Source organism: Fundulus heteroclitus, chromosome 2 (genome assembly GCF_011125445.2).
Source record: "Fundulus heteroclitus isolate FHET01 chromosome 2, MU-UCD_Fhet_4.1, whole genome shotgun sequence".
NCBI lineage: Eukaryota > Metazoa > Chordata > Actinopteri > Cyprinodontiformes > Fundulidae > Fundulus > Fundulus heteroclitus.
In genome coordinates this window covers 11,889,584-11,912,740 of record NC_046362.1, presented here as the reverse complement: position 1 = coordinate 11,912,740, position 23,157 = coordinate 11,889,584, and the positions used below count along the sequence as shown (strand labels likewise).

The following is a 23,157-nucleotide window of genomic DNA, read 5'->3' as shown; positions in this document are numbered from 1 at the left end:
TATGCAGATGTGAATAAAACACTCGGACATCAAGCTCAAACTACAGAGGACAATGAATAAAAGAACAGAAAAGAAGGGTGGTGGAGATAAATGAAGCCTGTGTGACTCACTTGGTCCTTTGACAGAGACGCTCAGCGCACCGCTGCCAGCTCCTTTGGTGAAAACTTTGAAGTCTGCCACCTCCTTCACTCTCACGCCTTTAGGCTGGAGCCCTCTGCCAGTAGCTCTGCAAGCGTTGGGGTTTACGGCTGAAAGGAGGAAGTGCGAGAGAGACAATTATTTCCAGGGGTAAAAAACGGGGACAGCCATTTGACAGTGATGTTAGTATCCAAGCGAAATTCAGCGGAGAATCCTTGAACGCTGACAGACAAGAGCCTTAAAATAACAATGATGCTTTTTTTTTTTTTTTTGTTTCTATTGAACAGCACACTAGACCGAGTACACAATGCTGAGGGATAAACTGACACATTACAGTGCAGAGAGGGGAGCATCTGACAACATTTCAGTCAGTCACTTGGAAATGTCGAAGGCAGGCTTTGAGAAGGAGTGCTGGCTGAGGCAAACTTCAGACATGATGGAAAAACAAACATGTCAACAGCACAAGCAGAGAAACCGACACAAGGAAAGAACAGAGAAACGCAGAGACTCACAGAGATGCAAACTCGGACACTCTATAAAAACTACCGGTACGACACTGACTCTGGTCTCTTTCTGAACCAGACTGAACCACCAAGCAGCAAGGAGAAGGAACAGGCGAACCAAGCAAAAGGCGTTACACGGTGGCACCCTTAGACTTAAGGAAAGCACAGAGCACAGAGCCTGGCGTAGGAGGCATGGCGCCGGGATGGTTTGACAAGCCCCTCCTATCACACGTATACTAACTTGGACGGCCAGGTTTTGGGGGAGGGGCGCCCTTCGCTCCAGGAGGGGCGCGCACTGACTGAGGAGCAACTGCCGGAGCTAGAAATGACAAACAGCGAGGGTTACGGACTGTAAAGAGAGGGCCGGCTGTTTCCAGGGCACAAAGATGACGGCACATGGTGACAGACAGATCGTCCTGACTCCAGCATCCCGTCAGGAAGAGGGATTCGTCTATACGGTTATTTGCAACACGGGCAGATGGCTCACCCTCCGCTATGTTGACATTGAAGGGGCTCTTGGGGATCTCCTGGCCTGCAAACAGCACGTGGATGGTGTGAGGCCCCTCCAGCACGGGCCGATAGGTGCAGCGGAAAACGCTGTCGCCCTTATTTTCCAGGATGAGCTCCACGGTGTCCTTTTTGCCCTGCGGGTCAACGATGACCACGCTGACGTCACCATTACCGGCGCCTGAGTGTTGCAGAGACGTACAGGGTCAGCACCAAACAAAGGACGGTTTTGTCCACCAATGGTTCTGGTGACCAAGTGTTTTATGATGATCACCTGCTGTGTAGATGTCAAAGTAGGTTGGTTTGTGGGCCACGTTGCCCGTAGCATCCAGACCCGGGCCCCTGGCGTGCACTTTGCTCGGGTCGCCCATCGCTTTTGCTACATTCACAGAGTAGGGGCTCTTGTCGATGTCCTGGCCTGCAAACAACACCTTCACCTAAAGTGGAAGAAGAAGGGATGGCGAACGTCAGACACGTCTGAAATGGTGTGGCCTAAAAGACACAAACCAACGAAGGGAATATTCCTGATCCAAGGCCTGTTTCCCGAAAAACATTTATCAACCTCTGGCAGGATAAGAATTAGGGGCGCTAAATTATTGAGCAGGTTTCCCACATGGCTAAAAATTTCTCCTCGACAGGATGTTATTAATGATGCTTAAAAGAGCATTTAGTCATTGTTCTAACAGTGTTTTCCTGAAGCACATTTGTCTTTTATTTCATTTCCTGTTCGGCAACTTGTGTTGAAAGTATGACATAAAGACATACAGTGTATCCCACGACACGTATTGTCATTGCCTGACCCTCGTTACTTTTACATTTTAATCATGCAAGAATAAAAAAGAGAAAAAATAATGATAATTCTCGGTTTATCTCTAATGTCTGACTTTTTTTTCTCCTTCAGATTTATTTTGCATGCACTAAACATTGGCAGTCTGACATGTCTGTATTAAATGGGTATTGAAATTATAATTTTAATATTATGCTGCTGATTATGATTATAAGGATATTGTTGTTTTAATGATGATATAACCAGAGTGTTATTTTTTGGCCTTTTGTGGGTTTTATTGTCTAAAAAATATGGTCAAATATTACAAGTAAATTAGTTCAAGCGATGTACCTAAAGTTAATAAGTTCTTACCTTGTGGACGCCCTCCACTTTTGGAAGGTAGCTGACAGTGTAAGTTCCATTTTTATTCTTGTTGGGCTTAACTTTAGCCTGGAGAATAAAAAGCCGAAGACAGGCAGAATTAAATCAGAGGAAAAGATGCTACACTTTGCGGGAATTTGAAGAGTCAGCTGAATGTTAAGATTTATGACTTGCCTCCTCTTTGTGCCCCTCTGGATCCTCGACAAACACCAGGACTTCCCCACTGCCGGCCTCCAGAGTTTCCACAGTGAACACAGCTGGTTGCAGGACTTTGTTGCCATGAGGCTCGATACCTGTAACGTAACAGGAAGAGAGATGCTGGGTGATGGTTTGCATAATGGGGTTTTGGGTGATGCAGCCTATCAGAAACAGAGAACAGTAATGCATGATTCTCAAACAAACACATGAAGATGATGGAGTGATTTTGTGCACGGGCACAAGAATCTGTAGTCAGGCTCAGGTAAAATATTTTTTTCCAAAAACTTGGTATGGTGCAGAAGTATTTACAGTGTACCCCTTTAACTTTTTTTAAAAAAAAATCAGGAAGGGAAAACATATGTACGTGATTTATTGTCAGAAGATGATCAGATGAGACCAAAGTTTCATTTCTGGGCCTGCATACAGATGTCTGTGTGTGGCATGAAAACCAACGCTGCACATCACTCTGAACACGCAATCAACTGGGCGTAAAACAGAAATGGCAGGATCGGCCTTTGGGACAAAGAAGCTGGTCGGAGTTAATGGAAAGATGGGTGAAGCTGAATAAAAAGAAAAGTGGTTGGAGGCTGTAGATGAGCTGAGACTGGGGTTCAGCTTCAATCAGCACAACGATCCTAAATCCAATTGGGAATCTGTGGCAATACTTGGAAATTGATGTGAGCAGAAAACAATTTCAATAATATCAGAGTGAGCTTGAACTATTCTGCAAAGAAAGAGAAATGGGGGAAAGGTTTCAGTCTGTGGATGTACAAGGCTGGTAGAGACATGTCCCAAAACAGCTGGAACTGCAGCAACGTGTGATTATAGAAAGACGATTTATAGTAGTAGTGGTCAGGGGGGGATAAATATAAATATATGCCACGCTTTTCCAATTTGTGTTTAAAATGCATTGGAGTTTCTGGCTGTAACAAGTCAAAATATTTAAAAAAAATTCAAGGGATGTGAACACTTTGAAAGACACTGCATATGCATTAAAACATATATGGCATATAACTGGACCAGGTGCCCACCATGACTGCTTTCGTATCCATTGCGATGGTTTTAAAGTCTAGGTGACCTACCTGGTCCATAGGCTTTAACCTTGTCTGGGAAAAGCTGTTTGGGTTTAAGAGGAGCGCCGGGTTTCAGTTTGGCCTTGGGGAACTGAGACAGGTACGTCATCACCGAGTGCTCGTCCACATCTGGGTCCACAATTTCCTCAGGGGCGATCACCTGAAACCCAAAACGTGTTGCAGGGGTTAGCCGTTCAAACTGCCCAATATAGCTCTGGGGGAAGACATGCTTTGGTAAAAAAGAAGCAAATTAAAACTGATTCTTAAATTAACTGTATATCATTTTCAACAAGGGTGTGGATTACTCTTTCTGCATAATAGAATTGGATTTAAGGATTAAACCAATTTATTCTCTCCACCTCTGACTTCTTGCTCTCTCTCTCTCTCTCTCTCTCTCTCTCTCTCTCTCTCTCTCTCTCTCTCTCTCTCTCTCTCTCTCTTAAGGCACTTGTTTGTCTGTGTATCCCAGTGTGGCACAAAGCCACGCTTCACAATGGTTATATTTAACCTTAGGACAACAAGGTTAAGCCACCATGGGGGATTTGATCCTGAGAACACCACACTGGATTCCACCCCCACCCCAAGGTCTGCAGAGCTGTGACATTACACCCCTGACTATCTGACAAACGCAAATACTCGTGGAGAATAGATAACAACGTCCCTTAGAAAAACAAGTAAACAACCCGCGTGTTGCACATTGTCACTCTGGGGATTACTTACAAATGTACATGTTTTAGGTGCAGGCTTGCGTGCCTGTTGAGAAATCTCACAACAAGTTCATAAGTTCTACCGAATAAAACACAGTCGCCTACTGAGAGGTACAAAAAAACAAGATGGAAATGAAAAAAAAAAAAGGGTGAGCTGGGTAATAAATATTTCATTTCATCCTCCAGTATGATATCCTGGGAAAACACTAGCCTCAAACATAATTCTTTTCTTAACTTATTTCTTTTTCTAATCAAACGTTGTCTCACTGGGGTTTGTATTTGCAACTATTGGCTGCTTTGGGTTGACTTTGTGCTTATTCTGTGATTTCATTCTTGACTTTAGGAGAGCAAAACAAACATTCTTGCTTCTGCTGGCTGTTCTTTAATAAGACCGGGTTCGCCCGGCCGAGCTACGAGCAGCACTCCGTGCCTGGCGTCGCGGAGGATCTTACCTGAGGCACGCCCAGCCAGTCATCCGCCTGTTGCATGGCTTCCTTTGCATTCTGCACGGGCTTGTTTGGGTCCCATTCTGCCCAGTCGGGACACAGACCTAGCAGGAACGCAGAGAGGCCAATTAGAAAACGCGTGCACCGCTCCAACGCAGGGCAGAGCTGGACGGCGGCGGCTATAAAAAGACCACTTAGCCTGTCAGTGCTATCTCTGCAGTGCCTCTAACTGCAAGACCGCCTGACCTTACCCACGCTGCTCTGCTTCAACCGATTCTGCATGTGTGACAGCGGACGTCTCTATCGAGCATTCACAAGAGGCAGCTTCGACAGCCACAGCAGCACGCTCGCCGCGGCTGAGCCTCGCATTCTCTGGGCTGCTAATGCCTAAATTGGATTAGTGCAGGCGATGGAGTGGTCACTCACTCAGGAGACCCGTGTCAGCGCACCACAAGAATGCCGCGGTCTCATCAATGTTAAAACTTTGAGTTCAATGAGAACTTCTGTGTTTCTCACGGGGTTCCAGGAAGGAAAGAAGGAAGGATGGATGGATGGATTGCTACAATTTTTTCGATAATAGTCTAGCAACTAACTACAGGAAGAGAAAATATTTTTTGTATGATATTATTTTTTTGTACACTTATCCAGACCTGGAAAATATTTTTTTTTTCCCACAGTGCTCCAGACTGTTGCAGACCGTGTAGGAACCCAGCCTCTTTCTCAGCTACTGTCTCATCTGCTGTTGCTAAACAGCAGATGAGACAAAAAGCACCTTGTATGGTCATTGTAGCAGCACAGTGTTTAAAAGATGCGTCTCCTCAGATCAATGGCTCACATAAACACAATCAAACACCGTGTTCCACACTCCTCACTCCCCCACTCCTCACTCCCCCACTTTTCTCTCAGTGAGGCAAACCTGACGGAGGACCTACTCTCTGACATTCGTTGTTGGAGGCAAAAGCCTGGGCTGGCTGGGGATCAGCTCAGCGTCCTTGTGGCCACTGGGTCTGAGGCTTAGGCAAGTCCCTATGACAGATTACTCTGCATTTTGTTGCAGCCAAGCACACCCCCCCACCTCCCTCCCTCTCCCCTCCCATCAATGGAAGAGGAGGAATGGTGCCCAAATTTGGGGGTGTTGTGCAGCTCCACGGTTATAAACACTAAAGCCAGGCTTGAGCCTCGGGGTTTGCAACATTGGAAGTGGGATGGTTTAGATGTTCTGGGACAGCTGGCAGGAACGCTGTCAGACACAATCAAAAACCTTTCAACGTAATGAAATTAAAAACAGTTTCTATGATGACGATATTTAATATCAGTGAATGCCTGTTTTTAAGGAGACCGGGGAGATCCCAAACCGGGGTTTTAAAGGAGACAAAGACAACTGCGCCGCACATACCCTGACTCAGCATTTGAAGCCATCGTGAGCCGCTGTGAGCTCCTTACCGGGGGCGCAGTTGTCCACCAGGGCTCCGAGGGCTTTCCCGTCTCGCCAGTCGCGGTTGAAGTTGTTGATGGGCAGCTGCGGCACCTTGTTCTGAATCCAGCCCAACAGGCGCTGCTTGGGCGTCAGCTTCTTGGTCTCCTCGTCGTCCTCGTCGTCCCACATGGGCATGGAGATGGAGTAGTGGAGGATGAGCGTCCATATGAGACCCAGGATCAGCTTCAGATTCCCATCCACAATGGCTTTACTGTCTGTAGTCAGAGCAACAGAGACAATGGGTGGTCGAAACGTGCAAAAACGTTCAGATGTCAGAAACATTTTTAAAGTGTTTACTGCAACAGCCTGGTAATTTTATTTGCGTTTTATCCAAACGTATTTTCCCTGCAAGTCTTTCCGAGACGGCCAGGCTATTTTAAGAGAAAAATGATGACTGGCTGCAGAGGAGTAAAGAATGTAACACTCGTCGCATGCACCCCTCACCCCACCCACCCCTTGGGTCCCTTTTTCTCCAAGACAGCTGTCTGGCCGAAGACCCTCTGACAGTTTGTCATGCAGTCACAATGGTCCACTCTGTGACAGCTGAGGATGTGTGGAGAAACGAATCCCCTCTCTGCATAAATGCCACTTGGATTTCAATTACCTCCCTAAAGTTGCTGCGCCAGAGAGTGATAAATCAAATAGGTGCAGATTAGAGCCCTCTGACAGTTTGCATGCAGCTCTTTTCCTAAACTTCTGAGAGAGGGGGGTAGTTTGTCAAACAAGCTGGTTAAGATCGACTCAGAGGCTGATATTCAACAATGGAAGCCAAACACAACCTCTGAGGAGTTGGGAACTACAGAGGTTTTCCTTTTTGCCGACTAGCGCTGCTTTAACCTTTCTGTAGACGAGCGAGCCCAATCGGACGGCGGTGTTTGATGTGTGTCTGCTTGACCGGCAGAGGCAGGTGGCGCAACGTCGGTCCGGCTTTAAGGGTGGCCGTGTGGTCAAAGAGGAATCCATCAAAACATATCCAGTTACACACAGTGACACATGTGCAAACGGTGATTCTCTTCGGCGTCCCCCGCCGGTAAAAAGGCTCAGACTGTGTTTTCAGAGGGCCCGCCTTCTCCTACTCTAACGTATCGGGACGTAAAGTGATGATCGCACCCTTTTTCCGCCAAGGCAGTCTGACCCAGGGCGAGCTAACGAGGCCGGACGGCAGGGATGTCCGCGCCCAGCTGCATAGTAAGTGTGAGACTCATGAGCCATGATGTGCAGCCTTTCAGGTATAATCTGTGATTGTGACCTATGCTCTCCCGTTACCAGGAGCCGCACTCCAAATTGGATTTGGCCACACCAGAGGGAAGGGGGGGCGGGGGGGGGGGGGGTCCCTTCACAGCCTGACGGCCAAAACCTCAACCCTGCCAGGAATTTCACTGAAATGCGGCAGCATCGTTAGACACTAAAACCAAAAAAATAATACTCTTCATAGTCTAAATACTGCTGCTCTTCATCAGAAAGTCAGCGCTTTTCAGACGAAAATTTCCAATTTACCTAACGTTCTTTTCATTTTTGTTTCCAAGGCCTGTAACACATAAAATAGAAAAATAAGCCCTGCAGGTTAGTTGATAAAAGTGTTAGTTTTGGCTTTAAAAAAGAAAACGTGTCAACCACACGTTTAACCTCATCTATGAAGCAAAGCGTCTAAGCCTGTCTGATTTTAATTAAACTCAAAATGTGCATGAAAGCACATGCTGCGGGCTAATGCGCTAATCGACCAACAACAGCAGGAGATCTTAGTGTTAATTCATTTATTGAAAAATCTGATTTTTCTTTTTCAGAATTTGATCTGCCGATTCCTGATCAGAGCCAATCAAGATAAAAATGAGCCCGACTGAATGGCGTATTGCTCGTTCTGCTCACCCTATTCAAGTCATGCTTTTGTGATTCCGTCGGGTGTGAAAAATAATACAAATCCATGGCAAGCTGATACAACCTTCGATATCTGTATGACAGCCTGATCCCAAAATCCCACCTGAATTAATCCGTCCGGCACAAGAGCAGCTGATGGCCTTAGAACGGCCAAAACAAGACTCCTCCGCCCCTGAGCTGCGCTACCCACCCCCACCCCACCGACCTGCCAGACACAGCTGTGTCTGTGAAAATGTGTGTCTGTGTGTGTGAGACTCATGCCCATCTGTGTATTAACTGTGGCATTCTCATTAGCACAGCCCTTATACATTTCCAGCCCATAGCTCAGCACACCGCAGCAGCAGGAGTTAGCTGAAAGCTGGCAGATCAGCCACCGGGAGAGGGACCCGGTCCAACCCGTGACCTTGGCGGCACCTTCGGCCGTAGCTTTCCAATAAGCTGCTGACCCCGACTCAACACAGCCGACACAGAGGCCTCTGAAGGCCACGTGTCAGCTGCCTCACACCTGGACTAATAAAATAGCAGTGGGATTATAAATGCTTAAAAAAATATATGTATTTTCGCTTTTTCATTTAGCGTTCTTCAGGTCAAATAACAGGCTAGCGAATGCTGACCTACTGTGACCACTTTGACGGGCTCTCTGTCGACTAAAACAGCAAATTGCTCCGTAAATTTCATTGCAGAAGGTAAAATGTTGGCAACAGTGCTGTGGGGTTATTTTTATTCAACAGGGACAGGGAAGCAGCCTAGAGCTGATGGGAAGATGGGTGGAGCTGGATAAAGATCCATCCTCAAAACTGAGTGGAGTGGTGCAATGATATTAAACACAAAATATGAGCTAATGTTTTACAACTTCCCCTGGATGAGCTGGGTGGTGTTCAGAAGAAGTTACGGCCTTAATTATTAGTAAGGTAAATATGAGCGTAGTAACTGTGATGTAGTGAATGACACCGAACCAGGAACAATTGCTGGTGGCACTTTGGCTGTGTTCTGTTTATCTGTGGGGTCCAAACTTGGATTTGGTATCTACGTCAAACCAGGTGCTAAGCAGTGGGATGTGTTACTTGACATGCTCAGTGAGCAGGCTAATTGCAATAACAATGTATTTCCCTGCATGTTGTATTTTTTAGCAAAGTCTTTTCTAAAGAGAGTTTTGCAGAATCAGATGCAAATCACCATAGAAATGTACATCAAAGACATCTATTTTACCAAATTTTTAAGTGCATGGCGGCCATATTGGATTTATCGGTTCAGGATTGGTGATGAACCTCAAACCTTATTGACTTCTGGGTACCTTTCTGGAAAGTCTACTGCTATAAACCTTTAAGTTATAAATTGGACACATAATTTAACCGCACCCTTTAATGAGACCTGAAAAAGTCCGAGCCATGTTGCATAATAACGGTGGTACTGGGAAAACTGAGTTTGCTCAGGCGGTACTTGTTTCAAAATTTTTGAGAAGGAACGGTTTAGATGGAAGCATACTAATACTAAAATAGAATAATATAAAAAAAACAGTGGATCGCTTTTGGCAATACTTAGAAATCAGGTTTCTTCTTTTGATTGGACTGAAAAATCTAGTAGAGGCACAGCCCTAAAGACTTGCAGCTTCTCCTGCAGTGAAAGATGGATCTATATATATATGCCTGACGCTCCTCATTATCTGTGCGTGTTCAGGCGATAAATCAACATCACTTTGCTTCTTCAACCCAGCGGCACTAGCTCACCTATTGAGACCAGCTTGATGTGCTCCCTGTCCAGGAACTCCAGCGCCACAGACACGTTTTCCAGCTTCATCTGACGGAAGTTGGGCCTGGCGTGGTGCTTTCTGTACATCTTCTTCTGACTCAGCACCTCCAGCAGCGAGATGAGCTTCAGGCCGTCGCTGAAGTCCCGCTGCAGGTCGGTGATGGTCTTGTTGACGCACTTCAGGTGCTCGTTGCACCACCTGGTGAAGGTGTTCTGCTGGATCTTCTTCCACGGCGCGTCCTCGGCCAGGTCCTTCTCGGTGGCTGGCATCTCGTCGTCCTCCTCGTCCCCAAAGTCCGTGGCCTGGTAGTACTGCGGAGGCAGCTGCTCCTCGCCGTAGTTGTTGCTCATCATGATGGCCCTCTCCGCGTCCACTTTTCTTTCTTTCTTTTTGACACCCGTGTGTTGGAAGTGCGCTGCAAAACTTTTAGCGGGTCGTTGGGAAAGAGCGAAGGGAAAGTTCAGTCTTGGATTGTTTTTTTTTTTTTTTTCCCGGAGATAATTCGGACGCAGACGCGAAGAAGACCTCTTCTGTCAAAGGCAGTGATGGATTAAAACGATCCAATAATTTATATCAGAGGAGGCTTTGACTGGTAACTTCTTGATGAGCTTTCCTTCGAGTATAAATTAAAAAAACCAGAGGCAGGTGAGCTGGAGCAGCGGACTGAGCGTGTTTAACTTGCGTGCAGAGAGGAGGAAGGAGACGGGTTTATAAAGGGGCCCCGGGCCGCGTCACCCAGCGTCTGCGATCATGGTCTATTTGTTAATCCATGAGGAAAACGGGAGTCGGGCTCGGCTTTCGCGGAGCACGGGGCCGTGATTGGTCAGACCCCGAGCAGCGCAACAGTTGTGGCATCCACCTTATTTTTAGGAGCTCCAATTTGGGCGACTGCGCGGGAGGGGCGCATGAGAGGGGGGGATGTGGGCTGGGACTGACCGATTGTTGTGGATGTGTGTCATGGTGCGAGCGGGTCCGAGCGGATGAACAACCGGACTAAGAAAAGAAGCAGTAGTGAGACCCTGGGGGGGGGCCACGGGGTTGTCGCGTTACAGTTTTATTTTTCTTTGCCCCCTAAGATTTTGCACATTCAAATCCTACTGCAGGGATGAAAAGATAGAGATTTTTTTACAGGATGAGGTCATTACGTGAAGTGACTGAACGTATCTGTGTTTGACAGCTATCTGCCAGCACAGTGAGAGATGCTTTTCAGTGTAGACAAGCAAAGGTCAGCATGCCCACAGAGGCTTATGAGATTATATTTTGGTCTATATTTAAAAAATAACACCCTAGTTGGACGGGCAGATTCAGGTTTGTGCACTTTCAATAGTTAAAGAGCTCTGCAGAAGGACTCAAGGCCATTGAAGTCTTTTTTTTTTTTTTTTTTTTTACATTTTGTCAGTGAGAGTCAACTGCACGCTCCATAAATCTGACATTTATAGCAGAAGGTGCTCTGGTCAGAGGGGAGACGTGAAGCTGAGGTTGGTGGCCCTGCACAAAATTAAGCTTCTTCTGAACACATCACGCCTTCAGTGAAACATGGTAGTGCCTGCATCATGCTGTGGGGATCCTTTTCTTTCGCAAGGCCATGCAACCTGGTAAGAGTCAGCGGGGATGTAAATGGAGCTGAAAAATAGGAGAAAACCAGTTTGGGCCTGTAAAAGACTTGAGAGTGGGGCACAGGTTCACCTGCCTGCAGGACGCCAATCCTAGACATACAAGCAGAAACCTTATAGATTCCTTCTGTTTTAGCTTATTTGTCACTCTTTAATCATCAAACACTTCTACTATTAGACATACATATCCTGAGGGACTACAAAAAGGCAGTTTTTAAATTATAATTTTATTTGTTATGGGGATGAAAACATGATCCAAACCGTCCTGGCCCTATGTGAAAATTGAAGTAGGATAAAATATCAAATGAGGAAGAAAAGCATTGACATCAGTCTTGAGTCTAACCCCCCAGGAGGTGTTTCCCTTTCCCAGACATTATGGACTGGTCGAAACACAAACCGAGTGGGGTCGGTGGAACTGCGGCTTAGGTTGCTCCAAGATGTATGATGTATCAAGGGAGTCACAAGAGAAGCCAGAAAAAAGATCTAAAGCACTGCAGACTTCCGTTCATGCTTAAACCTACTTGGTTTATGCAGAAAGGCAATGATCTGAAACAAATCCTCCACGGGATCGCTCAAAAACAAAGCTTTTCCGATTGGCCTGGTTGAAGTTGAGATGTTGTGGCATGAACTTAAACGAGACCCCTCATGGTTAAACCCAAAAAATGTGTCTGAATTTTAAAAAAATATTCGCAAAGAATAGTGAGTTAATATTCCTTCACAGTAAAAGACTGAATTTTGGTTCTTTGTGTCAGAAACTGACGCAGAAGCTAACACAACCAGTCATTAGAGGCAAGCAGTTTTATACATAGGGTCAGATTGATTAGGATATATGTTTTCCCTTAATAGGAGAAATCAATAATCAAAAAAAATTCATATTTACTCAGGCTATCTCTGTCTGATATATATAAAAAAGTTATATCTGAAATATTCAACTGGTATAAGACAGGGGAAATCTGTAAGCATACAGATCTGTTTTAGTAACACTAGATAAACGCATATGTATGTGTTTGAATGGCCCAGTCAAAGCAGAGACCTAAATGCAATCTGTAAAGAAAAATAGATAAAGCATTCTGGCTCTAGATGTGTTTGAAGCTCTTAGAGAGAAAACAATTGCAGCTGTGACTGCAACAAAAGGTGTTTTTACAAGGTATTGAACCAGGGAGGCCCTATACGGATGCATGCCACACTTTTAACTTAAACATTAGGGCTGGACAATAATTCAATAACGATATATATCGATCGATAAATCTATGGTTCAATATAAATAACAGGGGTCAATAAAAAGTTCAATAAAAGAACAGTGCATTCTATCATGTAGGTTAATACTACAGTCATTGCATCCTCCCAACCAATCACAAACCCATGAAAAGCTCCATCAGCCTTCAGAGAGTTCAGAGAGCACGTGTTGTTTTTTTGTCTTTTTTAACACTTACAGTTTTTGTAAAACATTGGTTGAATAAAGCGTTGTGTTTTAATCCATTTATTTAAAAATAGGTCATTAAGATACATCATAAAATGGCCAGGGCTGCTCTTAAAATGTATATTTTAAATTTTTTTGATAATTATCAATATCGATCAATGTGATTTCTATTTTATTAATATGCTTTTTTTTCTATATCGTCCAGCCCTACTATACATTTTTTAATAATTTAGTCCTGTCTCTCTGGGACGGACCGGTGTCCTGTCCGGGTCTATCCTGTGTCTTGCCTGCTAAGCTCTAAAAACCAGCCTCCTCCTGCCACCCTACATGGATAAGCAAACGTAGACAACAGATATATCCTTCACCGTAACCGCTACTTTGTGTTGGTCCATCACATTAATCCAAAGTAAAGATTTCGGTTGTAGTGTAACAACACGCAAACCATAAATCTAGGGGTATGAATACCTTTGCAAGTCACATTACATGTTTGTTTTAAGTACATGAAAAAAAAAATCTTTTGGCCAAAATAAATAAATTTTTTATGGTAAAAACTGCTTCTGCAGTGTAAAAAGTCGGTTTTGTTGAATTTCCAGCAAATGAAAGTGTCATCTCCAGATCTGCTCAGTGACAGCAGGATGACATGGCAGTACATAAGTTTATAGAAAAGAAATATCTTGAGGAGTGGGTAAGTGCTGTGTTTGCAGCAGGCTTCTGGGATTGTCACGGTGTTGTGACTCAGCACTGGTAGACACCAGCTGCCAACTCCAGCTCTGATAAATAAGTGGGAGGTAAGAATAACTGTGACACATGCAGAAAGCATTCTGAGGAGGGTGGTCGCAGCGGGGGGACCCCAGGTATGTTTCCTGAAAGGTCATAGGATGCATTACGGGCAAAACGCTTTGAGAAGATTTCTTAACTGGTTTTAGTTTTCTTTTTAACTCCCAGCCTACATCACGTTCATTGTAAAGTAGCTAACTGATCTAAAGACAGATTATGTAGTCACTTAAAGTGAGTCAGAGCTTCTCTGAGGGCTCGTCGGATATCAAGGTGTCATCCTTCTCAAAGTGGGTTTGCTTCTAGACACGGTGCTCATCTCCTCACTTTCAGTCATTGATGCAGCCCCTGCGCTTAAAGTAGGACCTGAAGCAGGCGCCAGAATATCCTGCACTGATAAGAACCACTTAACAAATAAAAGTATGCTATCCACCGTGGCCTGGAAGGAATACACAGTCAAAGAAAAGCATTCAAAGTGGAAAACCTTAAAAATCTACTTAGAAAAATCACAAAACATGTTCACATTTACAAGAAAGAGACAAATCAAATCTCCCTTTTATAATAAATAAACAAAAACAATACAACCATGAGACAGAATATACAGCCCAAAGCACTATACGAAAAACATGTTTTCCTCACATTGTGCTTAACTGACAGGCTGGGCAAAGAGCATGTTATTGATAAACAGCAAAACAGACAAACGGTAACTCTGGAGGAGAGGCAGGGATTCGTAGCTCAGGTGGGGAAAGCCTTTAACAGAACACAATTAGTCGTACACTTCACAAATCTTGTACAAACATTTTATTACAATGTGAATCTTTATGTTCTGATTTAAATGTCCTACTATTCTCTTAACGGTATAGTTTTACCAATTTGTGTTCTTGTTTAGAGTAAGGCAAGGCATGTTTATTTGTATTGCACATTTCAGTAACAAGACAGTTCAAAGTGATGTACATGAACAGAAAAATGAAATAAAAATATTACAGAGGAAAGCACATTGCAGTGGAACGGTGTAGCAGCAGGTCAAGATATAAGACAAGTTGGAGATTAACCTTCAAGGGCAACTCTAAGCAAATCGGTTTTTAAACTTGATTTAATGGAACTCAGGGTTTCAGCACTTTTACAGTTTTCTGGGAGTTTGTTCCAAATAAGTGGAGAATAAAAACTAAATGCTGCTTCTCTGTGTTTGGTTCTGGTTCTGGGTCTGCAGAGTAGGCTGGAGCCAGAAGACCTGAGTGGTCTGAATGGTTGATACTCTGATAACAAGTCTGATGTATTTAGGTGCTAAGCCATTTAGGGATTTATAGACTAACAGAAGTATTTTAAAGTCTATTCTCTGAGGTACAGGAAGCCAGTGTAAGGACTTTAGAACAGGGGTGATGTGCTCTACTTTCTTAGTCTTAATCTATCACTGCTCCCTGATTTCGGGCCTGATCAGGGGTTTCTACCTGAAGCAACTGAAGCTGTGCGGTAATTGTTGATTTCTCCTCTATTGGTCCAAAAATTATTACTTTAGTTTTGTTTTATTCAATTAAAGAATTTTTTGGCACATCCATGCATTAATTTCTCCCAAGCATTTTTCTTCAGCGCTTCATAGTCACCTGGTGACATGGTGATGTAGAGCTGTGTGTCGTCTGCATAGTTATGGTAGCTGATGTTGTTGTTTTTCATGATCTGAGCTAGAGGGAGGATGTAGATATTGAATAGGAGGGGACCCAGGATGGACCCTTAGGGAACCCCACATGTTTCTGTGGTCTCTGATGTAATGTTACCTACTGACACAAAAACATATCTGCTCTTTAAGTGGGATTGAAACCAGTCGAGTGCTGCATCAGAAAGACCAAACCCAGTTTTGTAGGCTCTGTAACATAATGGAGCGATCAATTGTGCCGAATGTTGCCCTGAGGTACAATAAACCCAGCACTGTGGTTTTTCACCGTCTGCATTTATATGGATGTGACTGAAGACCTTGACAAGGGCAAACAATATTTTTACATTATTATTATTTTAAATTATCGTGTGAATCTGTGTGCTTTTATTTGCCAATTGATATTGCCACTGTACAATGGGAATTTTCCCACCGAAGGACACATCAAAGTTTATGGTGTTCAATCCTTTGTCAAAGAGTAGCAAAAAGAACGCCATAAGAAGCCTGGTTCGCAGTTTTCCAAAAGCTATGTAGTTAAACAGGAAACGCAGGAACAAAGGGGTCTAATCAGATGAGATCAAATCTGTGATTTTTGTTACTGAAAAATAACGCACATTATCCTGAAAACATCATTCCTAAAGTGAAACACGTTGGTGGCCGTATCATGCTGGGGGACATGTTGAGAAATGTTATGAAATACCTTTATTTGAAGTATTGTGTTTTTAGACATGGGACTGTATGCCTTCAAGAGAGTAAACATTATTTCCATTTTTGTGTCATTATCTCAGTTAATGCCTCCGTGTGCCCCTCAAGGCATTCCTATTTAATTTTTAAAATCAGAAGAAAATTACATTGTGTCAGAATTTATTTTCTTTCATTTTTCATATATACATAAATACAAAATTGCAAGACTTCACTTCTTTTGTGTGCACAAAATGCTTCTCTGTGTGTTTCTAGCTCTTATGTTTGAGCCAGAGGATCAAAAAAAAATTATATCGTTCCACAGTCTAAGCTAAAGCTCCGCTCATCCATGATCCAGTTTATTGACAATTGAGTGATGAAAATAAAGCAAAATAGATAAATAAATCACTGAGCTCCATCTGTTGATCTGGTTTGTTGACATTTTATCTCTAAAGTTTGCCTGTGGCTTTTTCCCTATAATGCCTTGCACCTTTCTTAATTAACTTTTTCCCTGTTTGCCTGTCAGTTGACTATATTAATTATTTAAAAAGGGATTTAGGGTGAATTCGCTGCACAGATAGACCCAGTTCCATGGGCTATTTGATTAGCCCATTAGGACCGTTTTTAATCCTTTAGCTGTAACTCTGACACAGAATAAAAAAGAAACCTGATTCAGAATCCTAAGGGAGGTTTTGCAGACTTGGGAAACTAATTTACTTTAAACCTAGGCTAGCTTTTTACACAAAGCTGCTCTTCCCGGGCACTTTTGGTAATTAGATTTCCCTAATCTCAGCAAACCATGAGCTGTGTGCAGCGCCGTAACGAGCGTCGTTTGGAGGCCCCATCAGCAACGTTGACACGCCAGTTCCTGACATCTGCATTGAAACTGCGGCTGTGAGATCATGTCACGTCTGTGGAGGGAAGGTTATTAATATCCGTACAACCCTGCGTAACGTGACGCCTTGCAGAGACAGTTCCTACTCCAGCTGAATGTTTTTCATGAATGGGACTCCCAGAGACGTAAAACCTTGTGACCATGATGGACGGTGAGGTCAACTACCCAGGAAAAGAAGGCCCCTCACACATCATGTGGGTTGGATATATTTATTTTTCTCAACTCATTCGCAGTGCAAAATAGACCTCCAGGTAACAAAATAGCCACGACTATATTGAAAGCAAACAATGCAATAAATATGTAAAAGCAGCAAGCTTCGAAACACTGTGCAACACAGAGGCTTTGCAAACGATGCTAATAATAAACTCAGAAATAAAGACAATGTCCTAAAGTGCCTTGCATCTGTAAGTATTTTGTACCGATTGAACTTTTTCCACGTTTTGTTATGTAACATCTACAGACTTTAAGATATTTTATTAGGATTAGACAAGACCAACATAAAGTTTCTACATGATTATGAAGTGGAAGAAAAAGGACACGTACTTTTCTAATGATCTTACAAATAAAAAAGGCAATGTGGCGTGGATGTGTTCTCACAGCCCGTTTTACTCTGATGCCCTTAAATAAAATCCAGAGCAAAATAACCACTTCAGAAGGACTTTATTTAGGATGTAAAATCCACAGCATCATGAAGACCAAAGAACACAGTGGACAGGATGAGGATAACATTGTGGAGATGTTTAATAGATTAGAATAAAATAGAAATACCTGTATAGCCCCACGGTGGGGAAATTTGGAGGGCCAATTGGGGCCCTATAAAAAGTGTTAAAAGAATATGACAACTAATATGAAACTTTTGGCCTACATGCCAAACCCGATGTGTGGCAGATAACTAACACTGCAAATCAACCTGAATATATCATCCCCACTTTGAAATATGGTCTGAACAAAAACAGAGAAGCTGGAGGGGACAATGGATGGAGCCACATACAGAATATTTATGCTAGAGAGGCTGTGGTGGAGGTTTCACCTTTCCACTGGACAACGACCCAACACATCCAGCTTGAGGTGCAAGAAAATAGTTTAGATCAAACTATATTAAAGTCTTAGAATGGCGCCTTTTCCTTCCACTTTATGCAGTACTTTGTGGTGCTCTGTTGCATAAAATCCTAAAGAAATAAAATGCAGTTTGTGGCTAGTAAAGTGACAAAATGTGGAAACATTCAGGGTGAATGATTACTTTTGCAAGGCGCTAAACATAATGCAGTGTTTAATAGGACGTCAGTTCGTGTTACAGGGGGATCAAGTAGTGGCATTTGCAGTCCTGTGGCACATGTCTTATTTTATAAAAATCTCCATGAAGGCAGATGATGCTCATTAAGATTCTCTTTAAAGGTAAATGGTTCAGAAAGCATATATGCAATTCAAAAAGTGACCAAAACAAGGAGTTGCTCTGGGTCGGCTAAATGCATGCGATGGCTACCGTAGGGTTCGAGCAAAGAGGTCTGGTAAGTGGTCCTCTGACTAACCTCACAATAAATAAACATTTACAGAGTTTAGAGTTTGGCTATCAAATATACAATGCTCTTTAAAATACTTTCTACAAAGCTAGTACAAATGGATTTAAGAAAGAACTCTCTCCCAAAGTACTGCATGTCGCGTCTATTTACAGAAAATACAAAGAAACCAAATCCACGTAACCAACATAAATATTGTATTGTGCTTCCATATGTTTTCTAGCATGCTTTCTGAGTTTCAAAAGATTGTCACAAAAAAAAAGAACATTTCACATTATGTAAACAATGTCCTTTGATACATACAGAGGTCAACAGTACATGACGTTTATATAAGTTGTATGATTTCCTTATCTACAAGCTTCAGACACAAATCACATTCCTACTCTGTTTCTAATAGATGCTCAAATTAAAACATACTTGCCTTCTACACTTATTTTTTTTCCAACTGTATCTTTATCAAATTGAAGAGCTTTCCCAAACATTCAGCCAACAAATCCTGATAGAATAAATCATAATATCATATTATGCTCACAAAGTTGACAATTATAGCTTACAGCTCGTCAAAATTAACATGAATAAATGTTTCAAATAAAATCACTCTTTACTTCATAGATCTCTATAATTTATGGGGTTCCAATTTTGAATGAAATTGCTGAAATAAATTAACTTTTTGATCACATCCTTGGTCACTGAGACCAATTACCATTTCAGAGCGTCTTCGGAAAGCCACTGAAATGTTTCATAAAAGATAAAGACTTCAGAGAATCTCACTGCAGGTGTATAAAGCAGAGAGCTCAAGAAAAAGGACCGCGTTTGAACTGTCACATGTCCATTAGTTATAGGTGAAGATGAGCCGACTTCATCCACCAGAGGATCCCTGTAGGACTTTTACAGTAAAATAAGTGATTTATAAATAAAGGGGGCAGAATAAGACATTTGCTGGGAACTGACTGGACGTCAGCTCACCTTTTAAAGATTTACAAGTCAAGAATTATTTTCATTATTATCAGAAATACCGAAGAGCAATACAAGGACAAACAAACAAAAAAAACCTAATTAATCACTTTTACAAATTAATTACATCCTAATTAGGGAACAATAGCAAACAAGAGCTTAGTTTCGTCACATGTTAAAAGTGAAGAAGATCATATTCAGAGAGGACTGACACAACACTACCGTACATCTATTCAACAAATTACTCCTCATCCGGGCTGCAGGGCAGCTCCTCGTCGCAGCGCTCAGACTGAGAGCGTCAGTCTGAGTTTTCATGTAGTACCGTCTCGCTGGAGAACAAACTTCCCATCGGTTTTCTATGACACTCTTGTCAGGTGTCTTACATTTAAACTATTCCAGTTCAGTCTGTTTATGTGGCGGGTGGGAGGGGGTAGGAGAACGCAGGCTGGTCCGAAGCGGACGTCCGTCCCATCCAATCAACACCGGACGAGAGCTCTCAACAAGCCAGCCATTGCTAAGAGCAACGCTGTGGTTGCAGAGAGAGCCACAATGGAGTTCCAACCTACCTCACTCCCCTGAGGGGAAAGACAGAGAGAGGAGTGTTAGGAAATTTGTAGAAGCTTTCAATTTACCCCCATCCCAGTAAAAAAAAAAAAAAGTATTATTCACAAACACAGATGATCTGTGTGAACAGAATTTAAATTTTGGGCTTTGACTGATGTATGCATGAGCTGTTCGTTTTCTCCTGGCAAACGGCATGCATTTTGTAGCGCTCAACAATCTTCAGCATAATTCTGGCTGGGTATATTGTTTCCTGGCACAGGCCCAGCTTTTAAGCCAAGTCCGTACATTTTCAATGGTCGAGGTCAGGGCCATTCCACTAGCTTCATGTTAGCCTGCTTTAGCCGCCCCAAACCCAGATTTGATCACTGTCCTGTTGGAACAACCAGGTGTCAGCTGGCTACCAGATGAGTTGAGAGGTAGCTAAAACGCTTTGGACACAGCCCTGATCCTTCATTTTTGCACCCGTCTTGTGTAACATACCAGAAACACTCTCGGCAGAACCGACCCACATCCTGATGCTGCCAGTTGATACAGCGTTATCTGGTTTTAAAGCACCTTGACCTCTCCTCTTGTCTTTAAAGAGGTTAATTTGTCTGACAACGAATTGCTTAATTTAATAAAACTTCTGACTCGTCCTCATCCGCAGCTGTAAATTAAAGTAACATTGAATAGGGTTGATTTTTGAGCATGGGCTGCTTACTTAGTCCTTGCCCTCTCAGTCTGCGCCTGCAGACTGTGAATGGTGGTTCCAGGTTTGTTCTTGAACATCTCAATCAGCTAATCAAATGCCTTTCTTCTGAGGGTCGAATGGAAAATTGGATGCAATGACGTATTCCAATAGGACAGCAATCACATGGTTCATGAGTAAAGAAATGGCGTCTGGGATGCCCCTCCTAATACCTCGATCTTAACCCGACTGAGAGTTTATGAACTGTGCCTCAAAAGCAGGTCCATGGCAGGAAACAAATCAGTTTAAATTAATCTACCACTTTACAAACTTTGTTGATGGCTACAAAAGGTTTGTGGTCAAGTCTCTAAGGGACAAGTAGACACATTTTTGGGGGAATGTATGTAGTGTTTATAGTCATATTCAATAAATTAGAATATGCATTTCTAAGAGGCCTGTTTGTCACATTAAAATCACCTTTTGAAAAAAATTCCTTTAAGCAGATATTGAACATGCTTGTCAGCAAGCCCCCATTTCTGCATGAAAAATGTAGCTTTTTTATTGGTCTGCTGCAGTATTCTGATCTTAAATGTTGTGTTTTTTTTTTAGCTGGAGGTGGGGAAAAAAGTCATAATTGGTTTTGAAACATCATCAGTCTCTGTGCTTATCTATATAATGTGTTTCCTTTGAATATGACTGTTTATCTGAGCCTGCATATATGATTTTGATCCTATGTAAATTAGAGAAAATTCAAATTCTAACCGATTAACTAAAATCAAGTTTCTGCAATTTATTAAAAAATTTGTTTTCATCATAATTCCACCGTGGAAAACGAGCGGTCCAAATGCATCATAAAAGCCCAGAAAGTAAAGCCTTCACCTCCTCTAGAAATGTATATTACCTTCTCACTGGAATTGTAAACATGGGTTTTACCACGATATTTAAGGAGTAGCTCAGGATTTGGGGTATTTGGTTTATAACAGTCAGAATAGTCATATAGGTCATATTTTGAGTTTACAAATGGCTGGATGGTCATATAGTGAAATTACCCCAGCCCACTCAACATGAAGGACAATAAGGAAGAACAGGACTAGTGACTCCATGAACCCGCCAGTCCTGTTCTCCCTTACTACCTTAAAAATGTCTAAGGACCTTAGACATTTCTGTGATTTTGTCACTGTCACATTTGAATTTTACCATTGTGGGACGATAAAGGAATCTTAACTTTCTTATCTTAAGACCCTGACACTGTCAAATCATTAACACCCTAATGGGTGGTCTATATGGGGGCCAGATTGCATTTAAATCTGTCTGCTCAAACCTGAGTATATAACTTGTTTTTGCCAGAAAGTGTATCTTAAAACAATGCCATATGGCTTTTTGAGTTTTATTTTTTCCTTTGAGAGGGACACAGCTTTTTTGTCTTTCTTAAAGCTGTAAAACACTTTACTGGGAAAGTAATCCCTCCCACTGAAGACATGTATCATTTGTAGACAAGCCCTTTATTTAACCTATTTACACAATTGTATAGAACACGGCAACAGTGAATGCCAGTGTTTACTTAAAAGGTTGGCATTTAACAGTGCATTCTATCAGTCTTTGATGACATTTACTGCGTCTCAGTTCAGAAGAAGACGTCACATTTACATTCTGACTGATTGGAAACTGAATCACGGAAAAACCTTTAAATGCACCTTTTATTGAAAAACTATACGCATTTGTTTTAAACTGTTTACATGGGACACTAGGAGAGATGTCTCAAGAGCTTTGGTACAGAAAGAAACCCAGATTTATGCACAATTTATTAGACGAACCTGATAGCAAGTCATCCTACCAAGTGATATAAAAACAAAATAAATGTTTATGAGTTCATGTTTGTAACTGGAGACAATACAGATGTTCCTCACAGAGGAAGGCACTCAAACTGAATGCAATAAAAGGTTGTATTGCATCATACAGCAGTAAAATAGATAGAAATAAGACAATTAAAAACCTTTAAACTTGATTTAATACCAGTATAAGCATTTTGCAATTTAGAGGGATTTCAGGTCTAAATTGTCAAACTGCCCACCCTTCCTGTCACGTTGACCAAAACGTTTACATCGTAAAACTAATATAAGCCCTGACATTTTATTTGTTGAAGATCCTTCGATCTTAGACTGTTTCACACATGGTGAGCAAATCCTGACCACAAAATCCTTCAATAAGCAGTAAAAGTTGTTAAATTCTATAAATATAGGATCACTTAAAATTATTCAACCAACACTGCAAATTAGGTTCGTTTGTCAGTATTCAGACGTTATTGTGCGCTTGCAACAAAAAATATATTTTAAATAGTTTATTTGAACTAATATTAATAATATTTTATTAATAAAGATTTTGCCTTGCAAAAGCAAGGAAAAGAATACAAAGCCTTGAATCATTCTTCAGATGCAGTTGGAAGTAAGGTTTGCTGGTTTAAAGTAACGTCCATACATGCTCCTTTTCTTTTGTGTCTGTTGAAAATAAAGAATTTGAATCTACACCACCTGGATGTGGAAGAAAAAGGAAGCTATCAATGGTTGCCATCAGTTTCCTAACGAGGGAAATGGTGAGAACCCCTC

The 23,157-nt window shown here is 42.3% G+C and overlaps 2 protein-coding genes across 10 annotated transcripts in view; both read right to left on the bottom strand.

The window, feature by feature from the left end:
- Nucleotides 1-10,551, bottom strand: part of LOC105938572 (filamin-C) — a 28,901-nt gene extending 18,350 nt beyond the window's left edge. For 2 of the 4 annotated variants that reach the window (XM_036147828.1, XM_021307452.2), the window contains exons 1-10: nt 9,799-10,551; nt 6,163-6,411; nt 4,726-4,823; nt 3,576-3,726; nt 2,470-2,588; nt 2,287-2,364; nt 1,423-1,585; nt 1,129-1,329; nt 883-960; nt 111-248 (exon numbers count right to left, since the gene is read on the bottom strand). In XM_036147828.1, the coding sequence (XP_036003721.1) occupies nt 111-248; nt 883-960; nt 1,129-1,329; nt 1,423-1,585; nt 2,287-2,364; nt 2,470-2,588; nt 3,576-3,726; nt 4,726-4,823; nt 6,163-6,411; nt 9,799-10,174 (1,651 nt within the window). In that variant the 5' untranslated portion in view covers nt 10,175-10,551. The remainder of the gene's footprint in view (nt 1-110; nt 249-882; nt 961-1,128; nt 1,330-1,422; nt 1,586-2,286; nt 2,365-2,469; nt 2,589-3,575; nt 3,727-4,725; nt 4,824-6,162; nt 6,412-9,798) is intronic. The other 2 variants (XM_036147841.1, XM_021307453.2) reach the window with 1 other exon arrangement.
- A 6,496-nt stretch (nt 10,552-17,047) lies between these two features.
- The window catches only part of LOC105938494 (coiled-coil domain-containing protein 136), a 40,489-nt gene continuing 34,379 nt past the window's right edge, over nt 17,048-23,157 (bottom strand). For 5 of the 6 annotated variants that reach the window (XM_012880241.3, XM_021307465.2, XM_036147815.1 and 2 more), the window contains one exon: nt 17,048-19,898. In XM_012880241.3, coding sequence (XP_012735695.1) covers nt 19,886-19,898 — 13 coding nt within the window. In that variant the 3' untranslated portion in view covers nt 17,048-19,885. The remainder of the gene's footprint in view (nt 19,899-23,157) is intronic. The other variant, XR_002426691.2, reaches the window with a different exon arrangement.